Source organism: Physella acuta, unplaced genomic scaffold (genome assembly GCF_028476545.2).
Source record: "Physella acuta isolate Inbredline_101_S28 unplaced genomic scaffold, ASM2847654v3 ptg000692l, whole genome shotgun sequence".
In the NCBI taxonomy this organism is placed as follows: domain Eukaryota; kingdom Metazoa; phylum Mollusca; class Gastropoda; family Physidae; genus Physella; species Physella acuta.
Window position 1 is genome coordinate 451,461 of NW_026732211.1, and position 25,990 is coordinate 477,450.

The 25,990-nt window shown below is 41.5% G+C and overlaps 1 protein-coding gene across 1 annotated transcript in view; it reads left to right on the forward strand.

The window, feature by feature from the left end:
• Window positions 1-23,929, forward strand: part of LOC131949376 (uncharacterized) — a 158,578-nt gene extending 134,649 nt beyond the window's left edge. The window contains exons 6-18 of the mRNA XM_059311241.1: window positions 1,010-1,176; window positions 2,276-2,296; window positions 4,020-4,224; window positions 5,147-5,341; window positions 6,012-6,211; window positions 7,820-7,987; window positions 10,339-10,420; window positions 11,445-11,548; window positions 12,167-12,283; window positions 13,011-13,288; window positions 16,885-16,944; window positions 20,643-20,866; window positions 21,922-23,929. Of these exons, the coding sequence (XP_059167224.1) occupies window positions 1,010-1,176; window positions 2,276-2,296; window positions 4,020-4,224; window positions 5,147-5,341; window positions 6,012-6,211; window positions 7,820-7,987; window positions 10,339-10,420; window positions 11,445-11,548; window positions 12,167-12,283; window positions 13,011-13,288; window positions 16,885-16,944; window positions 20,643-20,866; window positions 21,922-23,675 (3,575 nt within the window). The 3' untranslated portion in view covers window positions 23,676-23,929. The remainder of the gene's footprint in view (window positions 1-1,009; window positions 1,177-2,275; window positions 2,297-4,019; window positions 4,225-5,146; window positions 5,342-6,011; window positions 6,212-7,819; window positions 7,988-10,338; window positions 10,421-11,444; window positions 11,549-12,166; window positions 12,284-13,010; window positions 13,289-16,884; window positions 16,945-20,642; window positions 20,867-21,921) is intronic.
• Window positions 23,930-25,990: the final 2,061 nt, after the last annotated feature.

The window sequence follows — 25,990 nt, forward strand, 5'->3', positions numbered from 1 at the left end:
GATATGAGATTCGCGAGAGCCAGAAGGGCCATAACAGCCACGAGAGCCAGAAATGTTATGAGAGCCACGAGAGCCAGAATGGGCCCTGAGAGCCACGAGAGCCACACTTAGGTTTAAATATGCACGTGACTAGACTGTGTGTGTTTATGTGTGAAGTTAGGTAAGGCTTACACGAGATTAATGGAGATTTATAAGAGACTATTGAAGGGTTTAAACGAGATTATGAAGGGTTTACATGTGATTAATGAAGGGTTTACATGGACTTATGAAGGGTTTTTACTAGACTATTGAAATATACTGCTGCGTTTGGAAGTTCAAGACACCATGTTACCGTCTATTCACTGTACTACTCACCATATAATTAGCGGAGGTTAGTCTTAAAGATGCCCACAACACTCTGAGAAAGACGTAAATAAGATACATGGCTAGAATAGCTTTACGATGGCTGTCAGAACTACTAAAGGGATGAAATTGGTTGGCTGGAAAGGGAGGGAATATGCATTTTAAGTCTATTTAGCTGCGAGTAGATTTGCTTAAAAAGTAATTAATTTTTGGTTCTTTTATTAGTTGAAAGCTTTAAGAGCAGAACATTGATTGTTTATACACGGAATCGACTAGAGCGTTGAAATCTGTTGCTGGATGGCAATGTCGTGGTCAATGTTGTGTCAAGGTTTAAGATGTCAGAGGTCAATGTCGTTCTTTAGGTCAATGTCAAACTTCCTTTTGTGATCTAGGGGCAGGTGACCTCGACATATGAAAGGACAGTATAACCCGCACTATGCCCTACGGCCTTTACTTTCGTTTACTTTCGTTTACCTGAGTTAAGTAGCCTACCCATCAGAGCTGGGTCGACTCAGTAATCCAGATTCGAACTCGAGACGTTCGGGTTAGCACCCTAGCGCTCAACCATTAGGCCACGCAGTGCTCAATTTACAACATGTTATAATAGTTTAACGCAACGTCATGGTACTGGTGACGTGTGAGTAACGTGTGACGTCATTGGTTGCAGACATCTTCCTCAACTTTAGAACGACGTTCCTGAACAAGAGCGGGCAGGTGGTCTACGACTCCAGGCTCATCGTGCTGAACTACATCAAGGGCTGGTTTCTCCTTGACCTTCTGGCCGCCATACCCTTTGACCTCATGTACGCCTTCAGCGTGGAGACGGTACGAGATGTAAGTCCTTGTCGGTTTCAGATTTCTTCTTCTTCGTCGTTCCCCTCATCTTAAACAATGTCTACCCCAAAATCTCATGATTTACATTTAACTCCTTATTTACCTAAAATATCAGGGTTAATTTCATGATTTACAGTACAGTACATTATCATAAGAGAATTTCACGAATTAGTCTAAAAATTATACATTTACCCAAAAGATCCTTGGACTATTTTTGTTTTAAATTTTGAAAATTTAATTTAATTGTTGTCTTTCCTGTTATAGCTGTAAACCAATTAAAATTAAAATTTTGGGCTGTAAAATAAACACCTTTTATCATTAAAGTCTTCTTGCATCGAATAAGAGCTTATACTAACTCGAACTAAAAAATATAGAATAAACTTTTAGTTGGAATCAAAGTTTTTTTTAAAAATGCAGCGATATTAAAATACCGGATGTTGATTGTTTACGTTGCAAGTGTTGTAAATCTATTCTTTGCATCAAAACATTGATGTCACGTGGTTGTGTGTGACGTAATACCTTTATTTGCTCTTAGAGATGCTGCCGTTGTAACTGTCGTTGTTTGTGTTTGGTTGGCCAATTAGTTGATTAGCTAAACCTGGACTAATTACACTCTACATAGCGATAGAAAGTGTAGCTATTTTAGTACAAAATTCATACTTACCCTTAATATTAATATTTTCCTATTTTAAACCAGTAGTATTGAACATCTACATCAATCTAAACTAAGGAATTAATAGCCAAATAAATAAATCTCGCCATATTTTTATAGTCTTATATAAGTCATTAGAATATAGGCAAGTAACGAAAAGGTCATTTAAAGATCATTTGTTATTTATTTAATAGAATAACAAAGCTGTCCGTGATTTTTTAAAAATAGCAATGTTTCTGAGATTTTTGTTCTTTTGAGATTTATTCATAAAAAAAATATAGACTGCTTTTTCAATTTAAACTAGTAATATAGGCCTAATTAGTGATCGTTAACGAAAAGACTAAAATTCTAACCTCCGTGTTTTGTATGAATATATTACCAGACCTTAACCCCCTGTTGCCTGTAAAGCACTAACCCTCTGATCACTGTTCTATCCTACTATCGCAGGGAGATTCCATCACAAACATGGTAAATTTAAACCTACCCTCGTTTTGGTATTACAATCAACCTTAAGGGGCTGTTCATTTCTTTCTCAAACTTAAAAAAATAAATTTCCTTTTTTAACTTTTTTTTCACACAGCACCAAAGACTTAATATAAAATCTTATTTATTTTTTCTAATTTCTTAATTTACTTTTGGACTTTTTGATTTATTAGCATGTAAATTTTGCACATAAATTACACAACATACATGTTTTTCTTCATAAAAGTTTTTATTGAGTTGTATTTATAGCATGCATACTTTATATACACTAGACTCACTAGAGGCATCGAGTTCTGAAGAAAATTTAAAATGTACTATTTTTAATACAATAGACAGGAAGTTAACATTCTTCTTTATAGATTCCTTATTAGCTGAACTTCTAGTTGCATGTGTAGACGATATATATATATATATATATATATATATATATATATATATATATATATATATATATATATATATATATATGACTGGACAAAATAAAACTTGAGACTACTCTATGAGACCACTATATGAGACCACTGACAAACAGATAAACAACATTTTGATTGTATGAATTTTGTACCACAAGCTTTACTGATCACGTGACAAATCCATCCCATAGTTCACAGATCGCATCACAAATAGATCACATCAGAAATAAATCACTTTTTTTTTAAACACATCACTACATCAATTTGTTGAAAAAACCTTTTATGTTCGGTGTTTATGTTGTTCTGTAGCCTAACTATGAATGGACCAACTGCATATTGCCTGCATTGTTAAATGTGATGTAAATATAGATACTATGAGGGTCAACAAATTTGCATGAAAGTACTTGCTAACTTCTAACATGCTTATGTTAAGGTTCAATACTAAATTTACATAAATTTTCTAACATTAGTTTGTTTAAGAAATTTTTTTGTTTTTGCTTTTTAACTTTTAGTATTAAATTAACTAACATTTTATTAAAATAATTAAAATTTCGTCGATAAAATTAACACTTTTATGTTTTATTTTTAAAATGATCAAATGGTATTTACATTAGACTAACAGTGTGATGGTGTATAAAGAGTTAAATCCCTTCCCTAAACTAGACCTAGATTTATTACTTGTCACACAATGGTGAAGGAATATTCTCTTTTCTCATAGGGATATTGTCTATTCTCATAGGGATATTGTCTATTTTCATAGGGATCTTTTTTATTTTCAAACTGTTTATTAATTTTACTTAGTAGGAAATAATGTAGATGCTATTTTAGATACTTTGTTAAGTTATTCCCATCTAAATACAGTATTTTAGTTAACCATAAACCAGTAAAAAAAATGTGGTAATTTCTATGGAGCAGGTTTTTTTCTGTTTTTTTTGGGTAGAAGCGAGGGGGGGGGAGGAGGAGGAAAGGGTGATTGGTTGGTGGCTGTTTATTTCAGAACTTAGCCGGCTATAGGTTATGTTTTTGATGGGCTTGTTGAGAGATAATTTTACTCAACTGAAAACTTTAAAATATTACATAACCATATGCACGTTAATTTATAATTAAATTATGTTGAAAATATTTATTTTAACAATGACAGGTTTAATTAGATGTGTGCAAATAACCGCCTTTTTAACTAATTATAAAACACGCTGATATAAACATAATTTATTGGAAATTTTAACGAATGTCACCGTGACCCAGTGTTTGACCTTTGGCCCCCGCTGACCTTGAACTCTGTCTCTCCCGCCCAGGCGACCATGGTGCACCTGCTGAAAGTGGCCCGGCTGCTCCGGCTGGCCCGGCTCCTACAGAAGCTGGAGCGGTACAACCAGTACAGCGTCCTGGTGCTCGCCCTACTCATGTGCATGTTCGCCCTACTGGCGCACTGGCTCGCCTGCATCTGGTACGCCATTGGCAAGGCCGAGCTGGATGAGAACGACGGGAACTGGTCCATAGGTGAGTGGCGGGGTGGGGGGGGGGGAGTGGGGGACTGGTCCATAGGTGAGTGGGGGTGTGGGGGGAATGGTCCATAGGTGAGTGGGGGTGTGGGGGGAATGGTCCATAGGTGAGTGGGGGTGTGGGGGGAATGGTCCATAGGTGAGTGGGGGTGTGGGGGGGGGAGGGGGACTGGTCCATAGGTGAGTGGGGGTGTGGGGGGAGGGGGGACTGGTCCATAGGTGAGTGGGGGAGGGGGGGGGGAGGGGGGACTGGTCCATAGGTGAGTGGGGGAGGGGGGTGGGTGAGTGGGGGGACTGGTCCATAGGTGAGTGTGTGTGTGGGGGGGAGGGGGGACTGGTCCATAGGTGAGTGGGGGAGGGGGGTGGGTGAGTGGGGGGGACTGGTCCATAGCTGAGCGGGGGAGGGGGGTGGGTGAGTGGGGGGGACTGGTCCATAGGTGAGTGGGGGAGGGGGGTGGGTGAGTGGGGGGGACAGGTCCAAAGGTGAGCGGGGGAGGGGGGTGGGTGAGTGGGGGGGACTGGTCCATAGGTGAGTGGGGAGGGGGGAAGGAGGACGGAATGTAGGGTGGGGGGGGGGGTCGGTAGGTGGTGGAACTGGTCGATAGGTGAGTGTGTGTGTGTGGAGTGGTGGAAGGGGAGGCCTGTGTCGGGGGGGGGGGTGACGTCCATAGGTGAGTGGGGGAGGTATCGGTAGATGGGGTGGGGTAGGGGGACTGGTCCATAAGCTAGTGGGGAAGGTGGGTCGGTAGGTGGGGGGGGGGGGATGGTCCAAAGATGTGTAGTTGTATTGGTCAACAGTGGAGTGGGGGGGGGGAGCTGCATTTTAAAGATGCAATATGTTTTTGTCTAATAGAACTGTTGACATGTTTATAGCGAGGCTTAAAATAGATCTTGACCTTGACCTTGCTGTCCACCACCAGGCTGGCTGTACGAGCTGTCCGAGCGACTGGACAACAAGATATTCAACAAGTCAGAGAACATTCCAGATATGATGACGTCATACCTAACCGCACTCTACTTCACCTGCTCCAGTCTCACCAGCGTCGGGTTCGGCAACGTCTCGGCTAACACTAACGCTGAGAAAATTTTCTCTGTCTGCGCCATGTTGGTGGGAGGTGAGTGCGTGTGGGTGGTGTGTGGGAGGATGTGTGGGTAGATGATGTGGGGAGGATGTATAGGTACATGGTCTGGGGATGTGTCGGTTCATGGTGTGGAGGATATGTGGGAATGTGTGGGGGATATATAGAGGTATGTAGGGATGTGTGGGAGATGTGTGGGTGATGTGTGAAGGATGTGTGGGGGATGTGTTGGGGGCTATATGTATAGGGGTGTGTGGGTGGTGAGTGTGTGGATGTCGAGGATGTGCGGGAGGATGTGTGCTTAGATGATGTGGGGGATGTATGAATACATGGTGTAAGGATGTATGGGTTTATGGTGTGGAGGATGTGTGGGAATGTGTGGGGGATATACAGGGGGTGTATAGGGATGTGTGGGGGATTTTTGGGGTATATATATATATATATATATATATATAGGGGGTATTTAGGAATGTGTGTGTGGGGGTGTGTAGGTGTATAGGGATGTGTGGGGGATGTGTGTGTGGGGTGTGTGGGAGGTGTACATGGATGTGTGTTGGATGTGTGGGGGATGTGTGGGGATGTTTAGGGGGTGTATAGGGATGTGTGGGGGATGTGCGGGGGTGCATGCGGATGTGTGGAGGAAACCAAAACCTACTCACCCATGACTTACCCCACCCTTCTTTCCCCCCCCCCCCCCCCCACCCAGCCATCATGCACGCCGTTGTGTTCGGTAACGTGACCACCATCATCCAGCGCATGTACGCGCGCCGCGCCACCTTCCACTCCAAGACAAAGGACCTGAAGGACTTCTTCCGTATCCACCACTTCCCCAAGCCACTCAAGCACCGGATGAGGGACTACTTCCAGGCTATGTGGTCTATTAACAACGGCATCGATTTTAAGGAGGTCAGAGGTCACGATGTTTAGAGATTAGTGGGGCGTTAGGCTGGGGGTCAGAGGTCACGATGTTTAGAGATTAGTGGGGCGTTTGGCTGGAGGTCAGAGGTCACGATGTTTAGAGATTAGTGGGGCGTTAGGCTGGGGGTCAGAGGTCACGATGTTTAGAGATTAGTGGGGCATTTGGCTGGAGGTCAGAGGTCACGATGTTTAGAGATTAGTGGGGCGTTTGGCTGGGGGTCAGAGGTCACGATGTTTAGAGATTAGTGGGGCGTTTGGCTGGGGGTCAGAGGTCACGATGTTTAGAGATTAGTGGGGCGTTAGGCTGGGGGTCAGAGGTCACGATGTTTAGAGATTAGTGGGGCATTTGGCTGGAGGTCAGAGGTCACGATGTTTAGAGATTAGTGGGGCGTTAGGCTGGGGGTCAGAGGTCACGATGTTTAGAGATTAGTGGGGCGTTTGGCTGGAGGTCAGAAGTCATGATGTTTAGAGATTAGTGGGGCGTTAGGCTGGGGGTCAGAGGTCACGATGTTTAGAGATTAGTGGGGCATTTGGCTGGAGGTCAGAGGTCACGATGTTTAGAGATTAGTGGGGCGTTAGGCTGGAGGTCAGAGGTCACGATGTTTAGAGATTAGTGGGGCGTTAGGCTGGAGGTCAGAGGTCACCATGTTTAGAGATTAGTGGGGCGTTAGGCTGGGGGTCAGAGGTCACGATGTTTAGAGATTAGTGGGGCATTTGGCTGGAGGTCAGAGGTCACGATGTTTAGAGATTAGTGGGGCGTTTGGCTGGAGGTCAGAGGTCACGATGTTTAGAGATTAGTGGGGCGTTTGGCTGGGGGTCAGAGGTCACGATGTTTAGAGATTTGTGGGGCGTTAGGCTGGAGGTTAAGCGAGGTCAGAGGTCACGATGTTTAGAGATTTGTGGGGCGTTAGGCTGGGGGTCAGAGGTCACGATGTCTAGATTAGTGGGCGTTTGGCTTGAGGTTAAGGGTTAATGTGTCTAGTTGTTTAGGGTCTATTTGTTGATAGGTTGGGATTTAATTGGTTTAAAGGTTTTGGGTCTATTTGTAGAGGGTTTAGGATTCAATTGGCTTAAAGGTTATTGGTCTATTTGTAGAAGGTTTAGGATTCAATTGGCGTAAAGGTTATGGGTCTATTTTTAAAGTGGTTAGGGTTCAATTTGCGAAAAGGTTATGGTCTATTTGTCTGTTGGTAGGTGCAGCTTCTATACATAGTAGCTAGTGGTGTACAGTGTTGGTTAGAGATTACTGAATATTTAGTAGATGTTAGTGCAAAGAGTGTATACAAGGATACTAACTTAATTGAGAATAATTTAACTGATTATGAATACTGAACTATTTATATTCAGGAGTAACTATGATAAAAGATGGTTTACACTTATGATAAAGCGCGAAATTTTAAGTTTGGTGTAAGAAAAATAAAAATAACTCATTAAATTATGAAAATTCATCGATACACATTTATTAATTCTTTGTGGGCAATGGTAGTAATACGATTGCTTGTTGTTACTGTCAGTTCTAAGATTCATCAATATTAAAAGTTCTATTATAAAAATATGGGATGTATTTGACTAAATTAGAAAAATGTGTGTGTGTAGATCCTGAAAGATTTTCCCGAGGACATGAGGGGAGAGATTGGGCTACACCTGCACCGAGAGATCCTGTCCCTACCCATCTTTCAGCTGGCACCCCCGGGGTGTCTCAAATCTGTCTCGTTACAGACAGAGAGATTCGTCTGCGGGCCAGGAGAGTTTATCTTACATAAGGTAAGTGGGGTGCTTACATTACATAGGTAAACTGGTTACCTTACATAAGGTAAGCGAGAGGTTTACATTACATAATTAAACTGGTTACCTTACATAAGGTAAGCGAGAGGTTTACATTATATACGTAAACTGGTTACCTTACATTAGGCAAGCAAGATATTTACATAGGTAAATTGGTTACCTTACATTAGGTAAGCGAGATGTTCACCTACATAAGTCAACGTTGCGTGTTAAAAAACAGCGATTGATCTTAAAGATCTAGACCAGGGGTCTCCAAACTACGGCCGCGGGCCAGATGCGGCCCGCGAGGTCCTCTCATCCGGCCCTCGCCGATCTTTTTGTCCATGGAATAAATGTTTGTTAGAGGTGGCTGAGAAACTATGCCCAGAAAATTCAAAACAATTTGAAAATGTAGCGTTGGGTCCAAATACCATTGCCCGCTGTGTTGCAGACATTGGTGAAAACATCGTGACTCAAATAGCGAAAATGCAAGCAAGTTTGGCCATTTTTTAATTGTAATGGATCAGTTGCTGGACAGCTGTTCCACATCTCAACTGCTTGTGTTCATTAAAGGTGTGGATGAAGACATAAACATAACACAAGAGCTGGCTTCCCTACATAGAATGTATGGCACTGCTACAGGAGAGAAAATAAAATAGTTCAAAGAAATGTTTAAAGATAGAAACACTGAATCGCAAGATTTACCATATTTCACAGCACTAAGATGGCAGAGTATTTAAGTTAAGAAAGGAAATAGGTGACTTCCTTGAAAGTAAAGGCAAGCCACAAGCTGATGCACTTACTGCCTGATGAAGAGTGGGTATAGAAATGGGCCTCTGCTGCAAACAAAACTAGTCATTTAAATTTTCTGAACCTAAAACTACAAGAGAGGGAAATTTAGTTTCTGATCTATACACCTAAAGGCTTTCAGATCCAAACTTGTCATGTTTTTGAAACAAGTACACGTCAACAACTTAAACACTCTCAGCAGTGAAAGGTCTTTAGGCTGAAGCAACCACTGAGTTCCCAACGTCATTTGCATACGAGATCATCAAAGACTTCAAGCTGCAGTTTCAGTAGCGGTGTTTGACTTGGATTCAAAGGCAGAAAAAAGTGAGACTGTTTCAGAACCCATTTGAAGCAAATGTGGCCAGTTGCAAAGGTAAACTGCAGCTGGAGGTCTTTAGAGACACGTTCAAAGAAGGGCGGGTGGGTTTTTATAAGTTCTTGCAAAAGGAAGATTTTCCTAATATTCAAACTTTTGCATCAAAGTACCTTTCAAATTTTGTAACAAGGTACCTGTGTGAAAAAATATTTTCAAGATTGAAATACGTGAAGAACAATTTGAGAGCAAACTTGGACCTCGAGTGTGATTTTGGCCACCGACAGTGTTTCTTTCAGAATTTTTTCTCCGGGGAGGGGGCACTTGAAATTTGTGTATATTTCTATATAAATTATATTTTGTTAAGGGGGGGGGGGGGGGGGGAGGACGATACACGTTCTTCGAGGGGGGGGGGGGGGCGCTGCCACCCCGAAGAGATGTCTTGAAGAAACTCTGGCCCCCGAACGTATATTTGATAGTTAATGCGGCCCTCGGGCTGAAAAGTTTGGAGACCCCTGAATTCTAGACCAACATTTTCCCTCAAGTTCTACACAGATCCCGCCTTTTTATTTACAAAATCCGACATATGAGGTGTAAACTACGAAGACATACGTACATGTTTATCAAATTTTACTAAATTAACACATTATAATGACTATTTACAAATACTTGTTTAAAAAAATAATTTAGTTTGAGGTTGACTTAACATGAGATGCTTATGCTTATCAGTGACAACGCAATGGAGACCTTAAGCCAGTAGTTAACAAATGTTGACCAACGGCTAACAAAAGTTAACAAATGTTGACCAACGGCTAAAACAAGTTAACAAATGTTGACCAACGGCTAACAAAAGTTAACAAATGTTGACCAACGGCTAACAAAAAATAACAAATGTTGACCAACGGCTAACAAAAGTTAACAAATGTTGACCAACGGCTAACAAAAGTTAACAAATGTTGACCAACGGCTAACAAAAGTTAACAAATGTTGACCAACGGCTAACAAAAGTTAACAAATGTTGACCAACGGCTAACAAAAGTTAACAAATGTTGACCAACGGCTAACAAAAGTTAACTAATGTTGACCAACGGCTAACAAAAGTTAACTAATGTTGACCAACGGCTAACAAAAGTTAACTAATGTTGACCAACGGCTAACAAAAGTTAACTAATGTTGACCAACGGCTAACAAAAGTTAACAAATGTTGACCAGCGGCTAACAAAAGTGACCTGCCGTTTTTTTTCCCCAGGGTGACGCGGTCAACTACCTGTACTACGTCTGTAGTGGCAGCATGGAGGTGCTAAAAGATGAGCAGGTGGTGGCCATCTTGGGTGAGTGCAGGGGAGGATGGGGTGTGGGATCAAAGGTGAGTGGGTGGTGGCCATCTTGGGTGAGTGCAGGAGAGGGTGGGGTGGGGGATCAAAGGTGACTGGGTGGTGGCCATCTTGGGTGAGTGCAGGGGAGGGTGGGGTGGGGGATCAAAGGTGAGTGGGTGGTGGCCATCTTGGGTGAGTGCAGGGGAGGGTGGGGTGGTGGCCATCTTGGGTGAGTAAAGGGGGGGGGTGGGGGATCAAAGGTGAGTGGGTGGTGGCCATCTTGGGTGAGTGCAGGGGAGGGTGGGGTGGGGGATCAAAGGTGAGTGGGTGGTGGCCATCTTGGGTGAGTGCAGGGGAGGGTGGGGTGGGGGATCAAAGGTGAGTGGGTGGTGGCCATCTTGGGTGAGTGCAGGGGAGGGGTGGGGTGGGGGATCAAAGGTGAGTGGGTGGTGGCCATCTTGGGTGAGTACAGGGGTGGGGTGGGGTGGGGGATCAAAGGTGAGTGGGTGGTGGCCATCTTGGGTGAGTGCAGGGGAGGGTGGGGTGGGGGATCAAAGGTGAGTGGGTGGTGGCCATCTTGGGTGAGTGCAGGGGAGGGTGGGGTGGGGGATCAAAGGTGAGTGGGTGGTGGCCATCTTGGGTGAGTACTGGGGTGGGGTGGGGTGGGTTCTCACATGCTGCATGTGTGCATGTGCCAGTGAATAACATGAATCCCAAATCAAAAGGCTCTAATTAATTAAGGTTGTGCTCGAAATTAAAAAAAAAAAAGTATCATGATAATTTAAATTTAGGGTTAAGTTAGTTATGGTTTAGCTCAAGTAAAGGATTAGTTAGGGGATTAATTTGTTTAAGGGATTAGTTCAGATTTAGACCTGTTAAAGCTTTTACTCATCTAAAATTTATGATACGTCTTTGTCACTGTTGATAATCTATTAGTTTTATATTGATACTTTAATAATACTCTATTAATGTTATGTTGGTACTTACTGATGCCTTGTTAATACTCTTATGATATTCAAATCTGCCTCATCTTTTGCAGGTAAAGGTGACATCTTTGGCACTGACCTTGACTATGACGACCCCGTGAGCATCAGCGGATGTGACGTCAGGTCTCTAGCCTACTGTGAGCTGCTGTGCATACAGGTAATGACGTCATAAGCTGTGAAGGCCTTTACAGGTACCTCTTAGAACAGCTCACAGGAACTTAGCTCACTTAGCTCTCAGGAACTTAACTCTCGACTGCTGCCAGTTAGCTCCTACACTTCAGCTCCACAAGAACGTTCTACATACAATCATACACAAGTGCACATACAATCATAGACAAGTGCACATATAATGATACAAGTGTGATAATTTCCGTGAATTCAATAACGTTCATAATTAATGATCTTATCCCGTATAACATTTGGTTAGTTATATGTGCATCCCCTTTCCCAGGAGCATTAAATGGGCATAATTCGGGATCCAGATTAAAGGCCTTTTAGATATCGGCTTTACAGTTTGTTGGCATTTTGCGAATCTGTCATTTGGCTGTCGGGTTTATAATCTGTCAGCCTAATGTCCAGTCGACCTTGTTGATATTGGTCTTTTGTCCTCCTCGGCCTTTTACTCATGTCGGCTTTTTCCCCTGTCGGCCTTTTTGATGTCAGCCTTTCATCTTACACCCCAATAATTCGAGTTATGCTACTGTCTCAATGTAGTCTACTTGTTGCTGTCCCTGCTTGCTGTAACCTTTGACCTGTGACCTCTGTGTATCATTAGGTCAAAGGTCTGGTCGAGTCCCTGCTGCTCTACCCTGACTACGCCGAGACCTTCAACACGGAGCTGCCCAATGACCTCACCTACAACGTCAGGGAGGGTCACGAGGACCACAGTGACGTAAGCAAGACGTTTTTTTTAAACCTATGGTTTTGTCAGTCATAGCTCTCACTATTTTGTTAAATTATATATTAATTTTTTATAACACTTCTAGTTTTTGTTTTTATAACAGTAATACTGTTATTTTTAATGATTTTTAAATAACATTCATACCCTAAATACTGGGTTAAAATATATAGGCCTACGTTAACAATTGTTTTAAAATTCAATTTTTAACTTAAAGATTCTTTTAAAGGTACATTTTAAATAAAGTATACCATTATTATAAACTATGGACCTGCCTTACATCACCCACCTCGTCAACCCTGAAACCCTGAACGTGCCGTCTATAAATCACCCCCCCCCCCAGCCCAAACCATGAACCTGCCCTATATAAACCACTCCCCCAATTATAACCATCCATAAGCCACACCTCCTACCACTGAACCTACGGTCTATAATCCACCCCTCACTCCGCCCTCCCATTACCTGCCCTATATAAACCCAGAGGCGTAGCGAAAGGGAGGGGGGTACATACGTCCCCGGGCGCCGACCCAAGGGACGCCAAAATGGGTTTAAAAAAAAAAATTAAAAACTTATTTTAACTGCAGTTTTGAATTATAAACACAAAAAATATAGTGGATGGGCGCCGAGAGGAGTCGCTACGCCTCTGTATAATCCACTCCCCCAACCCTGAACCTGCGGTTTATAATATAACCCATCCCATACCCCTGATATCTACCCCCAGGACGAGTCGTCCACCGCCGCCCCTGTCATCACCCTCCCCTCCATATCTGAGGACGAAGAAGAAGAAGACGATGAAGAGGACAATAACAACGACCTCAACTCCAAGAAACGACCCAAGCCCGTCCGCATCAAGGACGACAACGACGACGACGCCAGTGACGTCAGAGGTAACACGCAGTTGTCCCCCTTGCTGACCCAGTTTAACCGCGACCAGACGAGCAGCGATTGGTTGGCTAGTCGGGGGCGGATGCCGAACGGCCACATTGGTGCCGCTATTGGGTGAGTGAAATCTATTTTTACTTTCTTATAAACTTAACACAACCTCTGATATAAGAACTATATATATGTTAACAATGCTTTAATCTATAGTCTGTTCTGTAAAATTTTCAATAAATCTAGATAAAAACATCGATTAGTCAGAAGAACAAATTTAAAAATGTACTAAAGTTGGCTGTAATTTATATGTTTTAAAGATCAAAACCTATTAAGGGGGCAGTATCACTCAAAAATTTGAAAATTGACGAAAAAATTTGCCAAAAAAAAAACTATTATACATACACACATACATTTTTTACCATAATAGTAAATATCAAGGAGCTATAAAACAGCACATAAAAGAAAGTTAACGTATGATGCAAACATTTTTATGAATAATTTTACAAACAATTTTACTAAGTAATTTGTGGCTGCGGTTTTCCAACATTTAGACCCTTCCTGCTGAAAATACTCTAGGACAGGGGTCGGCAACCTGCGGCTCGCGAGCCGCATGCGGCTCTTTGGATGTCAAGGTGCGGCTCTTCAGCTCCATGCACAAATATTAATACATATTTTAATTTATTCTTGAAACTCATAAAATTTTTAATCTGCAACACTCGGTAATGAACGAAATAATAATAAATATAAACAATAAACATTCGCTATTCTATTAGAATATTTAGTTACTCCCAATTTCGATGTACTACCTTGTCTTCTAAAACTGAGTTATTTTAAATGTAAACAATGCCTGTGTTTGGAACATATTTATCGGGGCACTGGTTACCCACTGTCGCCCACCACCATGGCGTGCTGTATGAAAGCCCTGAGTGTAAGTTAACCACTCACCGTAATATCACCGTTAATCACTCACCGCCTAAGTGTCAGGGATACTCTTTTGAGTGGCACACTTTTGAAACCGATTGCACTATCGCAGGGGCGTCTCGTACAGCCCCTAGCTCGGTTGAATTATCGAATGTCGTGTGCCGCATTACCAAAATTGAAGGGCGCTCCTTAAAACTAACATAGTGCTCGCGTGATAGTCCTGATCGCCTAATTGCAACCTAACATCGAACCCTTCCGGGCGCTGCGCATAAGACATTTTTTTTCAAAGAAATCTTCTCGGGAGTATTCTAATCTACTCTCCAAAGTTTCATGGCACTCGGATTAACTGTCTTTAACCTCATCCGACTTTTATTTTTATTTTATATACCGCACCCTCCCGGGAAGCCGCCCTTGCGAAAAAGAAAAAACGATTTTTTTTGTGAAGTAACCTCCCCTGGAGTTTTCTAACCAACTTACCCAAAGTTTCATGGCGATCGGATAAAGGATGTCAACCCGCAATCGACTTTAATTTTTATAAATCGAATCGCTCCCTGTCGGGGCGCCACCGCTGCGAATTTGACATTTTATTTTCGCAGATACATCCCCAGGATTATTCTCAACAACTTCCTAAAGTATCATGGCGATCGGATGAAAGGTGCATTCATAAATAAAAGACACACACACATACATACATTGCTATATATATATATATATATATATATATATATATATATATATATATATATATATATATATATATATATAATGAATTCTAATCAAATATCATAATATTGAAATAAAAATGTTAGTGGCTCTTTGAAAGCTGAGAAATTGTGTAAATGGTAACGTTTGGCTCTTCCATCTCAAAAGGTTGCCGACCCCTGCTCTAGGAGATGCATAACAGGGTAGCGGGTAGCCCATATCTGGAACTAGAAGATATTCATTGTTACAAATTTCGAAACTTTTGAAATTTTTCAAAGTCTGACCAAAAAAATGTATTTCTCATCCGAATGGTATGCCATGAATGACTTTCAATAACGCAAGGAATGTTTATGCCAAATTTTAAGTACTTTACATATAAGTTCGGAAAATTGTTTACAAAAAAATTCAAGATGTAATGAAATATTAACAAAATAATTTATTGAAAATCTGTTGCAATACCTATAACCTACAAGTTATATGTCGTATTATAGCAGAGGAAACGTTACTTATGCTGTAAAATTTTGACATATTTATGTCAAATATTTTTTTTGGTGACAATTTTTGTTTCCCTCCCTTAGTCTGGGTGTAGGTTTAAATTGATCTGCAATTTCTACGCACTAATTGGTTAAAAATTATTTATTAAATGACAGGTTTATCGTGTTTGTTTTATCTACATGACATGTTAAGGCCCCAATTTGCACAATAGAGTTGTAAAACCTCAGTGATTAAAATAGCACAGTCTAAACGAAAAGCACAGAAAAACTGCATGGTAGTTCTGGCGTCTTTAACAAGGTGCCAATGTTGTCGTTTGCTTCTTTTTGGCTTGGTCTAACTTCATCAGCTTCAGTCTCCACGCCATTTTGTTATGGCTGTTTCCGCTTCCGGTCTAATTATAGCTCATGTCCCACCACCCCTGTCCGCACCATAGTGGGCGTGTCATAATACACACGTGATCTCATCTTTCTATGCCCCCCCCCCCCACCCAAATTGTGTCATTAATCAATCCTAACTTGCTGTCATAAGTTTCTCAAACTATTTAACCTGATTATCTTCCTATGTATTTTAATGTTGTTACCATCTACGCATGCGCATTTACTCATCTTTGAAATAATTAACAACTCCAGCATTTTTATTCTCATAACTTTAACACTGCTTGTTGTCTGCAGGGCATTTACACATCTTGTGTAAAGCTATGGGGATTTACAATCAATGCGAATGTAATGCTACGGAGATTTACAATCAATGCTAATGTAAAGCTATGGGGATTTACAATCAATGCGAATGTAAAGCTAGGGGGATTTACCATCAATGCTAATGTAAAGCTATGGGGATTTACAATCAATGCTAATGTAAAGCTAGGGGGATTTACAATCAATGCTAATGTAAAGCTAGGTGGATTTACCATCAGTGCTAATGTAAAGCTAGGTGGATCTACAACCCGTAGGTCGTCTAATACTTAACTTTCGAGTTAGAGAGCACAATCTCTACTAGTTGAACTAAACATAAAAAGATACATAAATGGTTGTGTGTATTGTAACTAGCGGGTGACTGTACACAGGTTCAAATCTACTGGATCAGTCATTAGATCAATGGTTCGATGTTGGTGTATGATTGCACAATTCAAAGATCGATATATCGATTAGCTTGACGACGGTCGATTAGGTAACGTCGGCTAGATAACGACTAAAAGACAGAAAGCTATGGTGTTATTGATTAATTTGTCGAATATTTTAGCACACCGTTGCCAAAGTTTCATATTTCTACACACCTGTGTATCCTTATTCTACACACATGTGAACTCTACACACCTCGGCATTGTTAGTTCACACAGGTGTTTGAACGCGCTTGTGTAGCTTAGCACATTATAACCGTGATAGGGATCAGGATAACAGGGGTCGGGATGACAGGGGTCGGGATGAGAGGGGGTGGCAAGAGGCATTTACTAAAGACAGAGAGGGGTGGATGATCCTCCATCGCTAGAGTGAGGGGCCCTAAACCTGACCGTCTCACCTAATATGGTAGCGTTAGTGGGAGGGGCCAACCTCTAACCCAACCTTGACCACGCCCACCTTGCTCACACTGTATTGTTTCACTAGCATGCGATTGGCCAGCCAGCAGAATAAACTAAAGGAGTGGATATCTAGAGCTAGGAAAAGGTACAAACTTTTTTCTCGATTACTTCCCTTGGTGTTATAGCATGCTATTCAGAGAATACATAATATACATCAATGTTATTCAATTGTTAATCAGGTTCATTTTAAGGACGTTTTTATATGATTTTTTTAACCATCTTAAAACTTTTTTTTTCTACATATAATGAAATGTGCTTTTAGTTCATCATTTAGCTATTATTTAAAACTAAATATTTTACTTTTTTTTATCACACTCTCTATGCTTGAGGCACTATTTCTTAGACTTTACACAACTTTAAGATAAACATATAAATGGTCAAATTTCAGACCCTGAATTCAAAGTTTTTTAGGACATTCGAACACAATGCACTTTTTTTTCATTTAATTTTTATTTTCTTCAATACACATTTCTAGAATTTCTGTTTTTAACGATTTCAACAATTTTTTTTTAAATTCATTTTTTTAAAAGTCTTAGCGAGAAGCGGCTGAACATGTAAGCTATTTTTAGTTTTCGGTGTCACATCCGGTAGCTTGCAAATGTCACCTCATGTCTGATGCTTTGCTAGTAGCAAACCTAGAGTCGCAAGAAGGGGGTCTGTTTTTGGCTGCTTGTAGCAAAGTTTAGCCGGAGGAAGGTTGTGCTATTTTTAGGGCTTTGCTAGTAACAAATGTATGCTTGGGCAGCGATGGAAACCTGGTGGTTTGATGCTAGTAGCAAATATTAGCAGGAACTAGAAACTAACAGGAACCACAAATAACACCTATAGTATAGATTTCGTTCAGACGATTAGAATTAGTGGTGGGTGGGTAGGTGGATGGGTGGGGTTCCAGGTGTTGATGTATATACAATAATACAACATAGACTTTGAACGTGCGTATGTATGTTAGGGATTTCCTAAACTCAGAACATGAGCTAAATTTAATAATTTTAAATAATATGTGACGTAAAGGCAATTACCACCATTTGGAAAAAAATTATGTCGAATGACGTCATTAATAGATAAGAAAAGGGATGTAATTAATACTTAGGTAATTAAGTATGATAAAGGCTAGTGTAGTCTAAAGGCTACACGTAGACTAAAGCCTACCCATAGTCTAATAAGGCTACACGTAGACTAAAGGTTACCCATAGTCTGAAGGCTACACATAGTCTGAAGGCTACACATAGTCTGAAGGCTACCCATAGTCTGAAGGCTACACATAGTCTGAAGGCTACACATAGTCTGAAGGCTACCCATAGTCTGAAAGCTACACGAAGTCTGAAGGCTACACATAGTCTGAAGGCTACACGTAGTCTGAAGGCTACACGTAGACTGATAGTTACACATAGACTAAAGGCTACCCATAGTCTAAAGGCTACCCATAGTCTAAAGGCTACCCATAGTCTGAAGGCTACACGTAGACTGAAGGCTACCCATAGTCTAAAGGCTACACGTAGACTGCTGGTAGAGGCTACTCGCTATGCTTTCTAACACCCCCCTCCCCGCCTGCTTGGTGTCTGCACGCTTACATCACGTGACTCCCGTTACACGTCTGTTGTCTCATGTTGGTGTGGGATTGTGTGTGTGTTTGTGTGTGGGTGCGGGTTGGTGTGTGTGTTGGTGTTGGTGTGTGCTTGCCTAGGTAAGTAAGCTTTTGTATCGCGGTGTGAATTTTGCTTCTAGTTTCTTTAATTATTCATCTTAATCAGATTATAATTATGTAATGATTTAATTATTTAAAAAAAACCTATTTACAGACAACACTACATATTATAAATTACAAAAATGATTAATGCAGTACATTTATTTTTATATTTTAATTGACCTTAACCCACGCATACAACCCCACCACCCCCACCACCCCCACCACCCCCACCCACTAGGTCGACAGAAATGAAATGTAAACAATTTGAAAAAGAAAGGTGTTTGAAAAAGAAATCTAAATAGTAGTTTATATAAGAAATAAGATAACATGAGAATGATACCTTACATAAACCTCACATACTGAGTAAAATTGAACATAAATTTATGTATATACAGTTTAATTTTAGCGGCAGTGTTGTTTTAATTAGTTCACCTGAAATGTTTTAATTAGTTAACCTGAAATGTTTTAATTTGTTCACCTGAAATGTTTTAATTAGTTCACCAGAAATAAATTCCCGTCCATCTTCTGTTAGTTGTTGTATTTTGTCATTTCGTTTGTATGTGACAGTAACGTGTCATTACATGTCATGTGTCATTGACAACTCTGCTGTCTTGCTAACTTGCTCTCATCCAACATTGCCATCCGACATACACGACCAACACACACTACAATCCCCGACTTCACCATTCCACTGCAGTTGTTCTAAGTTTAGCGCCATTTTATTTTGCAAAAATATACAAAGAAATAGTGACTATTGAAAAACAAATTAGCTCGACTACTTTCAGAATAATTGCATTAAACTAATTAACATAATTTAATGAAGTGATTTTTTATGATACAGATATATTTAAAAAGTCATGGTTTAGAACAGTAAAACAATTCATATTTATGCGTGTATTCTTACTTAAAATAAGACTTAAGTGAATAGTTTTAGCCTACTTGATTCATCATGTTTTAAAAGGTATGTTTGACTAACAGGCAACCAAATAATTCTGAAATTATTTTTTAATTATAATTAAAATCTGTAATTTATCATTTCATTTTACTTTACCTTTGACCTTTGCTTCAGCTCCAGATGACGTCAACATAAGTCTCACTTGAGCCCCCCCCCCCCCCACACACACATACACACATACACTTGTCACTAAACAACTACCTAACGTCAATATAAATCTCACTTTAGTTTACCCCCTCCCCCTACATACACATACACTTGTCACGAAACGACTATTTAACGTCAATATGAGTTTCACCACCCCTCCCCTCATCTCCCCCCCCCCACACACACATACACACATACACTTGTCACTAAACAACTACCTAACGTCAATATAAATCTCACTTTAGTTTACCCCCATCCCCCTACATACACATACACTTGTCACGAAACAACTACCTAACTTGTCAGTCTAGTTTTGTTACTTTAGACGTGAGAGAGTGAACTGTCTATTTGTTGATGTCGTAAACACACGTGAGTGCGCATGTCCAGTGAACTTTCTCACCCTGGCCCTTCTTGACGTCAAAATTTTAATGCCCACAATCCTATCATCAAGTCATGTTTAGTTACATATCAAAGATGTTCTTTTTTATTTACTTTAATGTTTCTCTAAAATCTAATTTAGAAAATATTTAAAACATAAATTTATTTAATGAAATCCTAAATAAGAAAATGTTTCCTTATATTATACAATACCCTAAATGGCACACCTTTCCATATTTCATGTAATAGCCTTCATGTAACAATATTCAAATCATTTAATAACCGTATATACATACTGGAGTCAACGGCTAAATATAGATATAAGTCTATGAAGGTGATAATGGCACTAGTTTAACCGTACAAATCAATGAAATTTGTGTCTCTGTGTTTACCTAACCTTTACTCTAACCTAAACATTTTGCACTTGCTCAAACCCCTAAAAGTTAACCTAACCTAAAATGTGACTAACCTAACCCATGCCGAAGTTTGAGTGTGTATAATATGCGTTATGTGTTTAATACATCTAGAAATTAATAGAAAACCAAATAATTAAATTTAATAATCAGCCACTTATTATACTTTACATAGTTAACTCTACTTCTCCTGCTCCTGATAGGGACGACGCCCCGGCCGGGCCTGCCGCCTACCCTCTGGTGTCTTCTGTGCCCACCACCCCCACCCAGGTGGCCAGCCACGCCCCTACGAGGGTGAAGCCAGCGGCGCCCCCCATTCTCTCGGCTCTAGCACTCAGGAGAACGGCCTCGACTGGGCCTCGGCTCATCCACAGGCGGGCACGTGACAAGCTAAAGCCATGCAGGACTCTACCGACACTCAACAGCGGTAACTCTAGATTTACTATTAACTTTAATATTTTCACGGTTATTTCCTTAAGACAATGAGTCATAGAGTATGCCGTCACTCAACGGCAATAACTCTAGCAAGACTATTTACATTACTAATTTTAAGGTTAATTCCACTCATTAGCCGAAAGGGAAATAGCTCATGAATTTTCTATTTTTTAACTATTTTTCATTGTTATTTCCCTTTGACCATGCATTCTCCAAAGTTCCGAAACTAAGCGACAATAACTCTAGCCGTACTATTTAGCTTACTATTTTGCACGGTTATCTCGCTTTGACCGAACAGCCAACAGCGGTGCTGACAATCAACAGCAGTAACTCTAGTATTACTTTTTTGTTTATTATTTTTCACGGTTATCTCGCTTTGACCGTGCTGACTCCGAGTGTTCTGACAGCAGTAAATGTAGTAACAATACAGTTACTTTTATTTTTAGACTATTGCTGTTTGACTAAGAATTCAAATAGTGTGCCTACATTCAATCAACAGCGATAACCCTATGCTGTCTTTTACTCTTACATAATTTACACAACTAATATTGTTTGACCAATAACACATAATGACGATTGATGACTGAAACACTAAGACACATAACTCTTGGTTTTCTTTTTTCCTCCATACAAATTATTGAGTTGTTCCTCTTAGACCACAAAATACAAAATCTTACACTCCTGTAAAAAAATGTATTTAGTGTTGACTTCAGAAATGAGCGGGTAACATTTTCTCACACGTCAATCCTGCCTTGACAACACAAACAGCTAAAATACTATTTGACGGTTGTTTTTTTTTTTTTACAAAAGATGCGAGGATTAAAATGAATATATTTACTGGGCGTGTTAATTATAAGAACTCGCGCACTACAAAATGTATTTTCAAATAACAATCGAATTAAAATTTGAAGTACTGTTCACATTGAATATATATATATTATTTAACAAAGTTTAAACAACGATTTTTGCTACTTTAATGCATGTTTGCACATATAACATTATACTCTTCCATACCCCCCCCCCCCCACACCCCCTATTATTTTACAGTGGCATCAGACCGGTCAGTCGAACAGGTCATGGTACACACGCTACAGATGGAGCTCGAGGGCACACGTGATTCGGTCATCGGCCTTGAGCGACGGCTGGATGACCTTCACGACGACCTGTCGACCATTTCCCGGAACGTCAACAGCCTGCTGCGTCTGGTGTCCCAGAACTCCTCGCCCAGCAACATCTACCTGTCCAGCAACAGCCTGCAGCCGTCGTACAACCCCTCCCCCTCCCCCAACCCCAACCTGTACCCGGCCCCCAGCTTCTACTTCAGTCAGTCCACGGACGGTGACACCCGGGACACGGTCAGCCTGCAGTCGACGTCCTCCCCCGCCCCGGACTGGCCAGGGTACCTCTCACACAACCGCGACCATTTCCTGAGCCCATTCCACTCGTCTAAACTAGGGATCAACAACGGGGTTGGATCCCCTAGCCCTCTAGCAAGCCCTCGGATCAACTACAGCCCCAGCCCGCTACTCAACCACTTCCCTTCCTTCAACAGAAACGGTGGTTTGGGTTTGAACCCCGCTAGCGATCGAATCCCGGCAGCTCAAACGTCGCACGATCTAAGAGGAGATAAATCCGGCAGTATACGACATTTACACTCGCCCGGCCCGCGGTGTGATAAACTCACCTCCCTTAGCCAGACTTCAGTTTCCCCCTCGGCCTTGACCTCCAGCTCCATATCCCAGGGGTCAACCGTCATCGACATGGACGCGCTGACCTCCCCGCTCAAAAACCCCACCCGCAGACCATCCAACCTATCCCCCCTGCAGTCACGCCGGGCTAAATCCCTCTTCTCTAAACCCGCTCGCTCACTCCCCGAGCAACCCAACCCTAAACCCGTTGAACCCTGCGTGGCCGCCACCTCCACCTCCGCCTCCCTCTCCCTGAGCCCCGCCAGCGAGAAAGCCCTGAGCCCGCTCACCCTAGACACCAACACCTTCCAGAACCAGTACTACCACCTCACCCAGTTGGAACCCTGCGATGCCAGATCAGGCCTCTGCGAGAAAGCCAGCGCTCTACGACTCTCAGACATGGACCTCTCATTTTCATCACCCTCGCCTCAATTCGATACAAACATCACGGGCGATTCCAACCCTTTACCCAACAAACAAACAGTCGGCGGTATCGATGCCAAGCTCACATCACCGTCAACGATACCTAAACATAAACGGAAGTCAGCTCTGTCAAGAAGCGGAAGTAAATCTTCTCTCAGCTCGTCGCACTCCGCGACAAAACTCAACAAAACTGTCTCGTTCTCCTCCAGCGCTTCAAGCAAACCCACCTCCCCCGGGACCCCAGCTGACCGCACAAGCTCCGCCTCCCTGCCCATCCTGGCAGGCCTCACACCCCCGCCACAGACTCACACACCTCTGATACCTTCGCCCTCTTCCCACAAGGTCAAAGGTCGATCACCTTGCAGCCCGGACGACCTTGAGTTCATCGACGCCGACGCCGCCTCAGAAAAATACCCTCTTCTCCTCTGCCCGAGCAAAACGCACAGCCCGTCTCTGTCGCAACTTCCGGTTTTAACCCCGCCCTCGTTGGACACCAAGAGGTCAAGGTCAGCCTCCACGTCTGCCATTGGTCCAAATTATTCCAACCAAACCAACCGGCCAACGAAACGCCTGGAAATATTCTCGCCGTTTCCGGACCCTCTAACCGGAAATGATACCCCAGTTATCGCCCCTCTCAGCCAAGCCGAGTCGGCATCCGACCTGGACTTGACAAAAGAAAACTTGACGTAAAAAAATCGGACACGTGACCTAGACCCGTATCACGTGGTTAGGGTCTACACTGATTACCATCACTACCATTTTATCGTGTGAAACTTTAAAATTAGCGTCAATTATTCTCAAAATTATTACACCTTTGAACTGTGTAATTATAATTCATCGATGATCACCTTACTAATGCGTATGTTCATTTCTCAATTTTTATCAACTACTGTTTATGAAAAATGAAACTCATTGTGATAAATATTTGCCGTTCTTAATTACCTCTCGTCTCAATCCTTAAACATCACCTGACTAAATACAAAACAAAACAAACATTTGATATTTTGTATCACTCTTTGCGTTCTGAAAAAGTTTTAATTTTTGTAACAACGTTTTTATATAAAATGAATATTTTTTATTTAGAAAAAAATTCGAATGAACGATTGTTGTTTGATATCCTAAGTTCATTGTTACCATACATTGTTCATAAAAAACTTCTCTACCACAACGTTGTATACAAAACATGTCAATATAAATATGACGAATACTGTACTGAAACAGTGTTTTTTAACAAGTCATTCCAAATTTTTTGGCAAAGTCTTCAGCACAATTTTCTGAAAGTACTTGATTACGTTTCTATTTATAGAATATGGTATATGTTATTTAATATTGACACCGCTTTCTAACAAATCATCAGCTACGCATCAGCAGCTACACATCATAAACTACACATCGTAAACTACACATCATAAACTACACATCATAAACTACACATCATAAACTACACATCATAAACTACACATCATAAACTACAAATCATAAGTTTCACATCTTTAGCTCCATATCATTAGACCCACATCATCAACTACACACAATTAGCTACAAAACATCAACTACACATCGCCAGGTAAAGATCAACATCCAAACATCACAAGCTATACGTTATCAAATCCGACCATCGATCTGCAGCCATGAAATGATCAATAAATAAAATAACTTGTATCCGAGAAAACGGCATCTCATCCATTGTATAAATGTGAAGACATTATCTGAAGCTAGACCTACTCTACTCCACCTTCTCAAATACCGCAAGTTTTGTATGACGTAATTAAAATGAACTACTTAGACGCGACTTTGAACGCAATTCGTTCCTTCACATGCCTTTTCAACTAAATATTTGAATACATTTTGTAAATATCACTGGTTGTATCCCATTTGTATATTACCTCCCTTGTATTTGCATCTCGCAATGAAAACATTTTAGAGTACTATATTTTGACGCTCCATATTTTTTTCTGTAGGGGGGGGGGGGGGAATGGGTTGACACTTGAAACTTGGGGCGGGGGCGGATTGGGGGGGGGGGAGCGAATATTGGTAAAAGTATAAATGTCATTTCGTTCGACGGATGGGGAGGGGGGATGGCGGTGCCCCCCCCCCCGTTCCCCCCTCCGAAGAGATGCCTGAAAGAAACACTGCTTTAGCCCAAGTCAACAATGTCATGAATGTATTGTTCTTTCATTGCCGTCACGTTTTAAAAACTTATTTTATAAAGTTAATTTTTTTCTTCCTCTGTTTCAATTTCATCTACCTCATTATCTTTTAATTTATTATCGGTTAAGTTACCTGAACGTGATAACTAATGAACCCCCTCACCCCCACAACCCCCCCTCACCACGCTTTCAGGTTTGTTTTACATGGCTTACGTCATCTTCATCCACTTCTTCCCTTATTGTCCGTAGAAGCCCATCCACGCACAGCGCCACAAACCACAAGCCACAAACCACAAGCCACAAACCACAAGCCACAAATATTAATCCAAAATCCCTCTAAAATGACAAATTTCCACACCTCACACCTCTTATTATCTGTAAGGGAAATTTAACAATTTTTATCTGTTTTTTCATCTAAGAAATACAAAATATAGCTACATCCAGAGGCGTAGCGAGAGGAGGGGGGGGGGGACGGGGGGTGCGGACCGCACCGCGTGACGCCATTTAGGGGGTGACAGCAAAAAATAGCAAAATATATAGAGAAAAATGATAACTCTACTTAATTAAGTGATTAATTCGAGTGTTAAATAGTCTTTAAAGAGGTGCAAATCGAATGTTTGGGGGGGGGGGGGGAGGGTGCAAATCGAAAGTTTGAGGGAGGGGGGGTGTGCAAATAGAAAGTTTGAGGAGGGGGGGGGGGGGTGCGAATAGAAAATTGAAAGTTTGTTCCCGCGAAGGGTCGCTACACCTCTGGGGGGTGACACCATTAAGTGCCGCACCGGGTGACACCCGACTTTGCTACGCCACTGGCTACATCACATTCATAATTCATACTTTTCTAATAAAAATGTATGG